Genomic DNA, 14,458 nt, shown 5'->3' on the forward strand with positions numbered 1-14,458 from the left:
ATTACCTGAAGCAGGCGATACACAATTGCATTTTGTCGAATTCGACAAAATTGATTGTGTATCACTTTTTTTGATTGAATTTGTGAAATCCAATTTGTAGAGAATTCGGAATCTCGAAAATTTGACATTAGTTTTTTTTTGACAGAAAAGTCGACCAATAGTTTTTGTAAAGTTGTATTGGAAATTTGCAACCAATCACACTCTTTGAATTAAAATACAAAACGTTCAGTAAACCAGGGTGATACACGAGCAAATTTGTCGACTTCAACGAAATGGATCGTGTATCGCCCGCTTTAGAAGTCCAAATTTCTGCAAATCTTGGTTGTTGTTTTTTTTAATTGGGTAGAATTTTCTATTAATTGCCAAAATGAAAAAAAGAAAAAAGATTTAAAATCATTTTGGACCTCAAAGTTCTAATGACGAACGCACAGATTACTCAGGTCAATTTGAAAGTTCACCATCTATTGAAATTTTTCAGATTACCTTTTCAACACTTAATTTGGATCCATTGAAATCATTTTCATCTAACAATTCACACGCCAGTACAACAGATTCGTGCTAAATAAATTTAAAAATTCAGACATAACAAAACGTTTGCTAGATTTTTTTTTGCTGAGCGCAATATTATAATTATAATAAGAAGCAAAAATTATAAGGGGGTGAGCTACACGTTTTTTTTAAAACAGCAACTCTATTTTTTATTTTAGCGTGGTGTTGGTAAGGAAGTAATTAAAGTTGTTAACCCGAATAGAAGGCAACACTAACAATTATATTGTTAAAGCCAAAGACGAACAGAACGAGGAAATAGTGGAGAATGGTTAAGACCTATAAAACTTATACAGAACATTTATTACTGTCATTATTCAAGTTATGTTTAATGAGAACATATTGAGTGGAATATTTTGTTTTAAATCTTAAGTTCTTTTTCGATTCACTCTGTTTCTCTGTAATTGCTTACCGCATCATTTTTTTTTCTAAGTTGCAAATATTGCTAGAATAAACAAAAAGTTGCGAAAATTAAAAAAAAAAAGGTTTGAAAATGAATCCTCATAATTTCTAAGGAAGTTTATGAAATTATCGACTCTCGAGGCGCCTTTTAACATACTAGCTTCAACGTATTTAAACCTGAGATCAAGAGAAGTATTACATACAGTGGGACATGGAGAAACAGTCAACATACCTTGAGATAACAACAACGTGCATCACCTTTAAACTGACCGTCCGCAGATTTATACATCTTTACTTTTAACTTGCCTTAAAAAATTAAGAAACAAATAAACAAAATAAATAAAATGAAAATCGATTCAACAGCTTTCACACCACATAATACAAGGTTTGGATTGACAACAAAGGCTTACCTTGGTCGTCCGCCATTATGATTCCATACTTCGACATCAACTCCACAAACTCTTCTTCTGTTGTTGTAAGAGGGAGACCAGCAACGTAAACATTGTTATCGTTTTTCGGATCAGCATCAAACCATTTCGGTTCCTCCAGTTTGCGTTTCTTACCCTTTTCATCGTCTGCTTCTACTTTCTTTTTTTTCTCCTCTTTACATGCCTCTTCAGCAGGCGCGGTTGGAACGTTCACATTCGGGTCAGGCTCGCCCGCCGCGTTGAAGCCATAATTGGCTTGGTACATGGCAATGAAATCGTCGTCTATCTAAATGCATGGATCGAAATGTGCTTCGAATAGGAGCGAATCATCAATACTGCTCCTAATTACAAATTTAGTTGAATATTTTAGTTTTTTTTTTTTATTCCATTTATAAAATGGTAAGGGGATTCGCTCTAAAAATATTAGGTCCAAAAGTTTATCAAAAGTAGATCCTTGGTTGTACAGGTCACAGCGTACCGTGGAGTGCTGTTGGCACAGTAATAGAAGGAAAGAGGCCATATCTAATGTTTAAGAGGATGCACCATGACAAACCATTAAAAATCTTGAAAAATTCACTGTCTAGGTTCATAAACTATAAACCATAAGTTTAAATTTTTAAGCCTTTATAGTTTTTTCCTACTTTAATTTTTGATAAAAAAAAATAATTAAAATTTTAATAACAATTATATTGACAATAAAAATATAACACAAATATAATTATGGAATTACCATATAGTAAAAAAAACATTTAGAGGAAAAAAATGGCACAAAAAGGTGCCCCTCTTCCCCGTGTCGATAGTCCAAATTAAATGCATATCTCACAAACCTTTGGTATCCATCCTCTTTTCTCAGGATCCCATTCATACACCGTACCATCATTCGGATCAGTGTAGGTGTACTGTCCTGTCTGTTCATTCTGTTGCATATATTTTTCCCATGCTGGTTGCTCTTGTGTTGACTGTGCTCCTTCTGCTTGCTTTTTTAATTCTTCGACAATATTTGTTGATAATTCTAATTAAATAAGGGATAATTTAATTATCTCTTTAATAATAGCCGTATTTTGTCTGTCTGTCCGCGAAAGCTGCGTCCTGTTACGGAAACACGAAATGAGATATATAAAGGACGGGCGACCCCGTGGATTTCTCCACGGGTTAACGACTAGTTTTTTATATATTGATTAACACCTCTCACACACAGTTGGCAATTAATCTAGAAACCATCGAAAAATTAGGACTTTTAAGATATTGATATTCATACTTTTTTATATCAACAAATTTCGACATTGTTTTCACTATTACATTTAATAATGTCAACTTTTCAGGCAGAGCGTAATCCAGAAATTTAAAATTGTGACCGTTAAACCCAATTGGTAATTTCATCAAGTTGATTTGAAATCTTATAATTTAACAATTTCTATGAAATTACAATTACGAGTTTATATTAAAATTAGCTATTTTTTTGATAAAGATAGCTAGCTTTTCTTATGAATTAGAAAATCCAGGATAGCGCTGAATTATATTATGTTTACGTTAACCAATTTAACAAACCTAATACGTATCTGTTGACAGGTTTAAAACTACTAATGATAAAATGTCAAGATTTGTTGTTAACAAAAGGCAAATAGAAATATCTTAAGCTCTGCATAAAAATTCGACATCATTAATCCTGGATTCTCTTTTAAAGCAACCAGTTTATCCAAGTGATAAGCATTGTCATACCTGTTGTAGTATCTTCTTTCTTTGCTGTTGATGATGATGACTCCTTTTCAGTATCACTATCACTTTCGTGTTCACTTACATCACTCATCGTTTGTCAACAAAATATATTTTACATCTTTTTTTTTTACCTAAAACTTAAAATAAATAAATAGTTCACCTTCTATTACTTTCATTATAATTAATCCAAACTCGAACTATCCTAACTTGAAAAAATCTTACGCAGACCATATCGTCTAAATATGAGCAATACTCTTGAGCAATACCATCCAAGAGTCCAAACTTGGATTGTACTACCCAAGCTTGAACATATCATCGAAACGTCACAATAATGGTTTTCTAATAAACCTGTTACATGTAAGATTATTTGTACTATAGCTAGCTGACGAAATGCTAGGTCAAGAAGATTTAGTTAAGTTTGAGAAAGTGGCCACAAGATACATCCTTACATGGTCTGAGATAGTCCTTACTTGGTCTGAGATGGTCCTTACTTGGTCTGAGATGGTCCTTACATGGTCTGAGATGCTCTAACAGGGGTGATGAATTTTGTTCCAGATTGGAAGCAAAATTTAATTCAAAGGAGATTAAAATTTCATTATTGCGCATTAAAACATATTAAAGTAGTTAGAATGAACTGAGTTATTCAGAAGGGATAGAGCATAAGTTTCTAAAGAAGGTAAGAAAATCGATAAAGTTTGTGGAGGCCAGGAAAAACAGCTTACTGACAGGCGTGTGAAAGAATAAATCTACATACTACTTTATTGTCAGAAATTTTTGCAAATCTCTATTTTATAGATTTTGTTAAAATTTCTTTTCCCGAATTGGTTAAATTCAGGCTAACCTACAACTGAGGAAAGTAATAATTTTCAAAGGAAAATCAAACTTAGCTAATTCAAATAAAGTGTGCTTGTTAAAGATGATGGATTTATGACTAGAAATGACCAAAAATTTATTATTTAGCTATTTTTTATTAATTTCCCGAATTAGGCAAAAACTTTTTAAAAAAGATTCCAATTCGCAAAATCTGAAAAAAAACACAATTTGCATTTATATTAAAAACTCTGGTCCCCATAATTTAAATGTTCTATCAAAAGATGCAGTAACAATGTAATTTCCGTCATTAGATACATCAACACAAGTAACCTTCTGTTCGTGTCCTGACAAAGTCTTCAACGGTGCCCATGATGGACTTGACCATACTTTAGCCAAGCCATCAAATGACGCCGTAACTATGGAGTTCTCGCAGTACTTAACGTGGGAGATGAGGTTATTATGAGCTGGAATTGTATATACGCATTTTTGTTTCCGCAGATCCCAAACCATGCATTTTTGGTCTTCGCTACCAGTGACAATCTGATAACCGTTCTGATGAAAATCAATAGCTAGCACTTTTTTTAAATGTCCTTCTAATGCCATAATATTTCGACCAGTCCGTAAATCCCATACCAACCCCCTGGCATCAAATCCTGCTGTTGCAGCTAAGGCTCCATCATTTTGAAAACAAATTTTGTAAACTTCTCCTGCATGACCTTCTTGGTGTAGAACTTCTGTCTGCACTTCCAAATCCCACAACCTCCATGATTTATCAAAACAAGTGGTACCAAGAAACCTACCGGAAGGATGGTATGCAATACTAGTTACTCTTTCATCGTGTCCCTCAATATTACCCAGGGGTACATCATCCTCCAGGTTCCATAGCTGTATGACTCCATCCGCTGAGCACGAAACTAAATTTGTAACAGAAGTTTCTAAATCTATGGTGGATCTTGGATGGAAAATTACTCCTCCCACTCTGCTATTGTGACCTTTTAAAATCCGAACTTCGTTTCCATCAGGTACAGACCATAATTTACAGAGTCCACTCCACGAAGCTGTAGCTAAAAGCTTTCCATCAGGTGAAAATTGACAATAGGACAATGGTCGGCTATCGCCAATCTGACTGCAAAAATTGACTAACGAGCGAGCTTTGCGATGAATTTCTTGTGTCTTCACAGCTAATTCAGCTTCTGCATTTTTAGCATTGGCTTTGATGCAAACTAATCTATCTCTGGCTTTAGGTAGCGAATATTCTGCAATAAATAAACGAGCTACTTTAAGGGAGGCGGGGCCTTCATGGTACCATACTTCACTAGATTCTTTATCTTCTTCCTCCTCTTTAACGTCTTCATCAATCTGAGATGAGAAGCCAGGTAAAAACTGTTCAAAGACTGAAAGTAAATCTCTTAAACGGTCTCTTCTTTGAGCGGGTCCTTCACCAAACAGACAGATTGGATGTCCTAATTCTCTTAAGCGAGCTTTAACCATCCCATCATCAGTGGACACATTTATTGAACGCTTAGCTTTTCTCTTTTCAAACTCTGCCATAAGTTCTTGCTGTCGTTCTGCCGTTGCATCTGTATTCATTTCCAGTGTATCACCTTGAGAGATATTAATGTTTCCAGCTTTGATTGCCTTGTTAATTGCAGAGTCTTCATCAGATTCATCATCTTCAGCTGAAAAGAAATATCAGACCTATTTAACCACATGTAAAAAAAAGGATGGGAGGATTGCATTTTTATAATATTGTCAAAATTTTTAATAAGATAGGACAGATAGTATCGAAATCTCAGAAATCAATCCATTTTTTTGACATGTCTCTCTTTTTACCAGACTAATCAAAGACCTGATCTTTACATGCAGCCAAACAACAGAAAATAAAAACATGCTTTCACCTTGGGTTAAGGTGTTTGGGGAAGTGGTGGAAGTGACTTAATACACACGCCTAATAAAAAAGTATCAATTATTTCTGGTAATTAAAAAGAGTTTGCTACCTTTTACTTGGCTTGCCTTTGGTCAAACAAATCCAAAAGTCTTATAGAGGCAAGTCATGAAGGGTTGACTTTTTTTTTCTTAGAGAAATCCACAACATGCCTAAAGCTTTGCTAAGGCTATAGATACACTCAACAACATTAGGGCACTATTGTGTCTTTTGTGCTTCAAAGTGAAACCTAGCATGAAAATAATAGGCTACTATATCTTGCTCAAATGCACAACATAAACATACACAGGGAAAAAGTGATCTTTAATGTTTTCTCCATGTTTCTAAACTTTTTGTATTGTCAGGATTGTTTTGATTAGCTATATTATGATATATTACAGAAAACGCACTCTTTATTTTATACTCAATGTTTTTCAAATTAATACTTAAAGTACTATAACATTTTAAAATTTCTTACTTCATTTTAAGTGCCTTTTTCAAGGAAGTGTAATTTAATACTTCCAAAGATCCATTGTTTTGCTCTTGTTTTTCATATAAAAATGTTTTGTTCACCACATTTTATAGTGATAACAAACAACAGCTTTTTAATACATCAAATTTATTATTGCAACATTGAAATTTTTAAAAACAATCCATACGTACGTCTTGCTATGTATGTCTTGCTATTATTTTCTCTCCAAATTCAACTGCTGTATGGGAGTATGTGATTGCAACACAAAAGATAAATTTCTGGCAGACAAGGCATTTTATGTCAGCATCTTTTTGTTGATGCTATATAAATTGAATTAAAAAGGTTGATAGGTAATTGCTCTTTTAACCCATTCAACCATTTTATGAAGTTCGTTTATTGTAAAGGTGAAAAGTAATACTTCATTTTATCCCTTTCTTTTACAACATCAGTTGCCTTTCTTTTACAACATCAGTTGCCTTAGCTTTTAAAAAAACTACTTTCTGGAGAAAAGAAAAGCATGACAAATTTTCTGACATCAAAACCGTTTACTGTGATTTTGGAAAATTGCCTAGTCCTTTTTTAGGCGTCAAAACAGACCTCGGTTAATAAGAAGCACAAAGGTGAGAAATGTAGAAAAACAGTGTCTAAAGTTTGATTTGCTTTGTGAATTTGTAAAAAGAAATATTATGTTTTTGTTCTTCTGAAACATGTTAAAGATATACTTTATACTTTAATTTCAGTTTCAGGATCCCTTAAGTATGCTTGAAGTTGTTTTTATATAATGTAGAGTAATCATACAGACTTATTGATAATAAATTGAAATTAAAATAAAGAAAAAAAATACTTAATTTCTTTATGATCAATCTTATGACTGTATTACTTAAAAACTCCTAGAAGCTTAGGAAAAACCTTTTTACATGCAGCTTTACCTTGTTCCTTTTTCTTCTTTTTTTTCTTCTTTTTCTTATTCCCGTCTTCATCCACATCACTATCACTTTCGCTTGTTTCACTTCCTTGTGCACGCAGTAGTTCTTCTGCAGCAAGACGTTCCTTTTCTTCACGCGCAAGCCGTTCTCGCTCCTGATCTTCAAGACTACCATAAAAAAGTCTCTGTTTTTTGACTACAGGTCCATCTTCTTCATCTGAGGAAGACATTTTATATCTATTTCTAAATGAAAATGAACTTATTGCAATACACCTACAACTTCTGTATTATAAATCATGTATATTGACTTAAACCTTTTTAATGTTATTAATATCTTACTAGTCCATAAAGTCCATGGAAAAATCCACTGAGGAAGGATAAAAATGAATGAAAAAGAAGCGTCATTTGAATTTTTGATGATATCAACAACCCATCCACAAAAAAAAAAAAAATTAGAACCTTGTTTTCACACTGCCTCTATTATATAGAGCTTAAACTGCTGATCAAGAAATGTATATGATCATGTGCTTTTGAAGAGCGGTTAATGAGTATAAGGGTTTAAAAGTTTTGTTGACATCAGCAATGCCCTATTAGAGCTAAAAAATATATACCTGCTGCTTTCATTGTATAGATCTTGATACCCTGATTAAGAAAATGTACTTTTGAAAAACGGTTGCAGAGATATTAGGGTTTCAAGGTTTTCTGATGATTTCATCAACACGTCCATTCCGAAACGGATTTGGGGACACAGCTTTGGGAAAATTACCCAAATTGGTCCTAGGTGGTCCTTAGTTACCCACGCGGTGAAAAATCATTGACGTCACCACCTCGTTTCCAAGTTATTTGCCCTCAAAGTTTTAGGTGCACTGTAATAGCTTCATTAATTTAATATAGGATATTAGTGTTATTAACGTCGCACCATAATGTCAGAAAAAATGCATTTTTCGGCTATATCAAATGAAAAATGAACACATCCACTTTGACTGTCACAGACACACAGACGCACTTAGCATATTATTTTATAGATTATATCATAGCGTTTTGGTTCATGTGAGTTTAAAAACCTCAGTTGCTCTAAATACAACAAAATACAGAAATATGCCATTGTGATTAAGTGCAGTAATTTGTAACTAGAATTTTCCATACGGAATCATAAGTTTAGGAAATAAAGATAATAATGTTTAATAAAGTTTAATAAGAAGACTTACATCTTGACGATCAGCGTAACAGAAGGGAATTCCCGGTGTCCACCCAGTAGTGGTTCCTATATTCCTAGTACTGTTCCATAATAAATTACTTTTTTTATCCCATGCAAAAACAAAAGTGTTTGCCTTGCCGTTTTCAATCTTTTTTTATGTGTATACAAGTTTTTATCAAAACGCATGTATGCGTATTTGCATACTATCAAATTATTAACCCCCAGGTTCAAATTAGCAGTTCGCAATTCGCAATTTGCGAATCGAAATGCCATTTTTGCGAATTACTTTGCGAAAAGAAAATGATAAAATTGCAAATGGAATATTTTTGAGTGGCAATAAAAATGCTTTTTTTAGATCGCGTTTTAAAAAACTGAAATCAAGTGCTATATTTACCAATAACACGATGCCTCTTTAAAATTAAAAAATTTAATGATAGAATTTAGGAACACCTAAATACTGTGTAAATACAGATGAAATGCAGTTGGTGTAAAATGTATGATGTGCAAGTGTTATATTTTTGATGGAGTTTGATGGATATTTTTGATGAAGTTTAATTTCCCATTATGAATCTGAAACAGTCCTTTTAATGCCTTTTGTCACAGGCCAAGCAGCTGTTCAAAGTAGATACAGAAAAAAAACATAGTACCATTCTAAACTAGCAGTTGTTGCAGCTAGCTGAGTTGCACTCCACAATCAGGTTAAAAATAAAAACAGAGTATCGTTAAAGTTAAAACAGGAGAATGACAGATATGATCGTCATTGAGCTAGTTAAAGAACCTACAGATTACGTACTTTTATTTGCTGACATTAAAAGTCAAATGGTAAGCCAGGGCTTCATATTCAATCCAAATCTTTTTACCTATAGCCTTAATTATGTTTAAAAAGACTTAAAAGACGCGCACAAAAATAACTTACACAAGTCTAATTTTTTCATTGTTATATATTATTTTACTTATGATCAAACAAATAACATGATTAAAATACATGTAAAATTACAAAATAATAGAAAATTACATATATATATAATAGACTTCACTTGTTTGTCAAGTTCATGCTGCTGCATTAGTTAGGGTTCTCTTTAAGCTCTTTAAGCATGTATTAAAGGAAAAAATAAGAGGCGCTTTACAGACAAGTCAGGGGCTGATGACAAAGGAGGTGTACGGGTCTCAACATTATCATATTTATTATGCTAATTATGCAAACATTTTATATACGGTGCGTTGAGCCCCTAGGGGCGTTTTAGTAATTTTTGCTTTGTGTTTGAGTTACTTTTTTTTGTATAGCTAGTGTGATAAAGAAAGTCTACAGAGAAAGTTGACATTAAGACTCTTCTCTTCTTGTTGTAAAACTGGACAGAAAAAGTTGGAAAGATTCAAGAATTTGAGTTGTTACTGTCATCCAATTACGATAAAAATATTGCTAGTACGATGTATTTGCTTTATTTGTTACATTGTCTGTTGCCAATAGGCTTAGGCGTTAGTTTATTTATTTTTGATTATGTGTTCTTTTTCTTGTGTGTAACTGCTTTCTTCTGTGGGTTTTTTGTATAGCAATTTTGTATTTTTGTTTTGAGTGGAAAAATATACTCAGTTGGCAATCTCGCCTTATTTACCCGTCGTAACAAAATGGCAATATTATCGACTGTTGTCGCCTTATTTACTAGCCGTAACAGGAGGTTCGTCACACTGAGCAAATTTTGTCTGCTAAGGGGGTGGGGACGTTTGAGGTAAAGTTAAAGATCTTTATATCGTAACGAAGAAAATGTTATTCTGAAATTTGTCCTAAACCTTTCTTCTATTTTTTTTTTGAAAATATATAGCTTTAAAGGCACTTAATCACCCTATAGGCAACTGTTTTTGAGGTACCTATTTTATAGTGAAAATTAAAAGATATACATGAGAAAACATTGTCCTGAAAATTTTATTGAAAACTGACAACCAGAACATGTTTAAATGTTTCATAGAAAGAGCAAACTCACCCCAATTTCTCTTAGCCTACAGAACTGCTATTACATTTCATTGCACGAATCATGCGATAATAAACGCACAGCAAAATCGATCACATGGTTGCTGAATCCATGCTATTACAAAAAAATAATGAGGTAGAACATCTGTAGCTGTGTTTCCATCATAATGCTTTTTTTTTAAATGTATCAACAAAGTTCCGAACATGATAAATCAGATAAATCAATCGAAGTTTCTGTGTTATTCTTTATTATTTAAACGTTTCAACTAACTGAAATCAGATTTCTTTTCGACCTCTTCTTCTTGTTGTTTCTGAAGACAGCTTTGCCTTGCTAGCTGTCTTACTTTTTAATTATTTTCCTTTGTTCAAACAGTTAGTCGTTTCCTTACCGAGACATTATCAGATCTAGACAATTAGAATACCTAAATTTTAAGAATTTTCCCTTTTATGCTCTAAATTTAATTATCTCCATAATGCTTCAACTATTACAATGTTTGGGTTTTTTTGCTTATATTATGCAATAATCTCGGTCATGCTAATAAATAAAGACAGAGTTTAATAAATATTAATTATCATAATTATTAACCATGAGACAATATTGCAATTTTTTCTTTTTGTTTCGTTTTGTCTGTGGTCTCCAAAAATAATGGCGAATAGAATAAAGAGAAAATTATTTTTTTCTTCTGTGTCTTTCCAATAGTAACTCCTGGGATAAAATTTCTTTCTAATTTTTGATGCCATGTTTTACAAAGAAAAAACAAGCCAAAAATTTGGCCTGATCAAGCCTATTATAATGGCGACATTATCGAACCCCCGCCCACTTATTAGACGAGAATAAGAGATCAAAAAGATCATTAAATACGGCGGGTAAAAAAACAAAAATAAATTTAAGATATTAAAGTACCGTTATTTCCATTTCTAGTAAGTTTTATATCCTCAAATTTTCAGGAAAGGCATAACTCCGTCTGAACTTTGAAATTAATAAAAAATGTAGCTATATATTAATTTTTTCGAAAAGGGTGATTACTCGCCTTTAAGTGAATACAACATGCTCTAGAAAAACAAATAATAATGGTGCTCATAGACCTTTGTGAATGTTTACAATTTTTGCAGTAAGCCCTTTTGGCTTTAACAATTGTGTGGGAGGCAAACTGATGCAAGCACAAGGTAAGTGAGGTCCTTTTCAGTCTGTTTCTCTGCACCAAGGTATCATTACAACTTTTTATAAATATATGTCAATCATAAGATATTCATCTACACTCAATAATAGTTTAAAGCCTCAACAATGTTTCTGTAGAAAGAAATGAGCTAAAAAAGACCTTTCTTCAGCAAGCTTCTGCATCTTGCCACACATTTGTTAGATCTGCCAAAAGGCCTTATTGCAAAACATCCAAACATTGATAAAATTATATTGTATTTCAGCCAAAAATGCTTCTGTAGGGTTCTGTAGAGTTTGTGGTGCCGTAGCTTTAATAGGTTATTGCTTCCACACTTTTTGTACAGGAGAACGGGTTCGATTTAAATATAGCTAGCTAGGTAGAAAAATGTTACCACAACCCTGGGTAAGTCAAGCCCGTAAGTGAAATGGGGGAGATGGGACACGTGTTTGGAATGTTGCTGAAAGGTATCTGGGGATCCATCAACAAATAGGTTTCGTCACGCTTAGCGACAAAATAGCCGTTAAGGTTGGACCTTATATCAGCGTTTGCTGGGAAAGGACTGATCCCCAGTAAAGAAAAATAAAATATTTGATGTGCCGTTGCTGAAGGGCCGCTAGCTATGTCTTACTTTCTTAGTTATTTTTAAACATTAATTTAAATTTATGAAAAATTAAAGAGGCGAATTTATCTTTACTTATCGTCAATGAACCTCTTCTTTATTGTTTATTTGCCGCCACCAATCACGTTTTTGGAGTGATACATAGTAGCTTGTTCTACCATTTTTAGAACATAATGTTTAAGTTGGCCGTAACTTCCAAAAATTTAATATTGTAGTATTATTGCCAACCAAGAAAAATTAATTACAAAACATATTTTGTTGGGAGTCGGATGTCGAAAATGGATTTTGGGTGTTTAGCTTGTCTTGCAGTTGTAATGAACCTAGCTAATTTTTGTCTTGGATGTTTTATGTTGACCCTCTGTTCTTATACTTTCCATGGCTAGCCTAACAAATATCAAGAGAAATATACCCTGTCTACTATTTTCAGGAAGGGCCATGGCTTAGATGGCGTGGAGTATTTAATGCTCATTTTGAATTAGGCTCTGCACTCTACCATGCAACTTCCAGAAACATCCCACAACTGTCCTCGCAGTGTGCTATTTCCCTCACATTCCCTTTGCCTATATTAAATTATCACAAAAGGGAATCAAACCCTGGTCTCCTATAAATTATTTCAGGAGCGCGGGCTCTAATTGGGTCTGCGTAGCTCAAAATGAGCATTTAAATACGCTAGGACTCTCCATCTACGCCATGGCCCCTCCTGGAAATAATAGACAGGGTATATCCCTCGATATTTGTGAGGCTAGCCATGTAAAATATGCACATCTATCTATCTATCTAGGAGTTATAAACCACTTAAGCTACACCGTCACTAGACCCCTCTCCTGCCAAATAAGTTTCTCAGCATCCATTAAAAAAAACCCTGAAATGCACTTTTGAAGAATAATAAATGCAACATGATACTTTGAACTTAATTATGGGTATGCATTTTTTTAAGGTAGCTAGCTATTATGATTTATTTATGATGTAATTAGCCAAAACTCTTGCTCCCACTGCTGACTAAAACCTTAACAACATTCTTAGCTAAATGGTTGTGCAGCTAAAGCAACAATTATAAACTACACTCGGCAACACTTGTCTTTAACAATGGCTGCAATGAAGAACGCTATGTGGTGACAAGTCAGTAATACTCCGCATCAGTTGTCCTGGTGGCATCACATAAAAACAAAGTTAGTTTGGCAGAACCTACACAGCATTACCAGTTGTATAAGGAGGGTGGGTGGGAATCTTAAGCTGTAACTGTTGTTTAAAAATCCAAAATTTGAAATGGACAATGCCCCTTATATCTGATCCTAAGAACATTAGTAAGTACAAATCAATAGAGAAATTACTGCAGTCACCACAGTTAACATGAGCTAAATTTTCATTCAGCTCAATTTATTCAAATATTCCTTTTAATGACAAGTTTTAATGACAATTTTTTTAATGACAAGTAAAAAACATGTTTGTTCTTGTACCCGCATTTCTAGATCATTTCGAATATTGTTTGTGAGAAAAAATGTTCACACCTTTTTAAAAAATTGATATACATCATTTTTAAAATTAAAATTCCTGTGCCAGAATTCATGCATAATAGCTGAAGATTTATTTTACAAATTTGTAGTATCAAAAATAACATTTAGAGGCACTTTGTTATAATATAGCTAGTGGGTTGTCATTTTTGTTATTTTGATGTTTTAAAAAGGTTAGAAACAACAAGAAAGTCTTCTAAAGACTTAAAGGTTATTCTAGGCCAGAGACATATAATATATCATTATTTTTTTTATTTAAATCTTAAATTTTGTTAGCTATATCATAATATTTTATAAATTATTCTTGCATACGTAATTTTTACGTTTTTTGTAAGGATTTTTCTTTCTATCATACAATACATTTAAAAAAACACAAAAAATTGAACTCGTATGAAAAACCTTGGAGGGTTGTCTATGAATCTTTTTATTTTTTTGAATAATCTTTGTCTGTTCTTAAGGTATACAGACATTTCAACAAAATTTGGGCACAACTAAGTGTCTTAAAAAAGTGTTACATTGGTCAACTTTAGGTTGCATGTGCTACATTAAGGGAATAAATTTTTACAGAAATACTTTTTTACTTGAAGATGAACAAAGCTTTTTATTAGCTGTTTGTATTTACATTTTTCTTCATATACTAATATGAAATGAAAATGTTGTTGATGTATTCATTTTAATTTGTTCATTGTTTTTAAATGATTTCTTTCTTTTAGTTGCTAACATGTGGGTGGAGTGGTACCCTGTGAGTTTGTTGTTTTTATGATGGAGGAAGTGTTTT

General features: G+C 33.0%; 2 protein-coding genes across 4 annotated transcripts in view; both read right to left on the reverse strand.

Moving 5' to 3' along the window:
• Window positions 1-14,458, reverse strand: part of LOC130644791 (HIV Tat-specific factor 1 homolog) — a 100,697-nt gene that overhangs the window by 5,089 nt on the left and 81,150 nt on the right. For both annotated transcript variants that reach the window (XM_057450525.1, XM_057450526.1), the window contains exons 2-6: window positions 3,096-3,229; window positions 2,204-2,388; window positions 1,359-1,662; window positions 1,181-1,254; window positions 484-558 (exon numbers count right to left, since the gene is read on the reverse strand). In XM_057450525.1, the coding sequence (XP_057306508.1) occupies window positions 484-558; window positions 1,181-1,254; window positions 1,359-1,662; window positions 2,204-2,388; window positions 3,096-3,183 (726 nt within the window). In that variant the 5' untranslated portion in view covers window positions 3,184-3,229. The remainder of the gene's footprint in view (window positions 1-483; window positions 559-1,180; window positions 1,255-1,358; window positions 1,663-2,203; window positions 2,389-3,095; window positions 3,230-14,458) is intronic.
• Window positions 4,126-14,458, reverse strand: part of LOC130644787 (U4/U6 small nuclear ribonucleoprotein Prp4-like) — a 96,127-nt gene continuing 85,794 nt past the window's right edge. For both annotated transcript variants that reach the window (XM_057450520.1, XM_057450521.1), the window contains exons 2-3: window positions 7,231-7,469; window positions 4,126-5,584 (exon numbers count right to left, since the gene is read on the reverse strand). In XM_057450520.1, coding sequence (XP_057306503.1) covers window positions 4,140-5,584; window positions 7,231-7,469 — 1,684 coding nt within the window. In that variant the 3' untranslated portion in view covers window positions 4,126-4,139. The remainder of the gene's footprint in view (window positions 5,585-7,230; window positions 7,470-14,458) is intronic.

This window comes from Hydractinia symbiolongicarpus, chromosome 5 (genome assembly GCF_029227915.1).
Source record: "Hydractinia symbiolongicarpus strain clone_291-10 chromosome 5, HSymV2.1, whole genome shotgun sequence".
Lineage (NCBI taxonomy): Eukaryota > Metazoa > Cnidaria > Hydrozoa > Anthoathecata > Hydractiniidae > Hydractinia > Hydractinia symbiolongicarpus.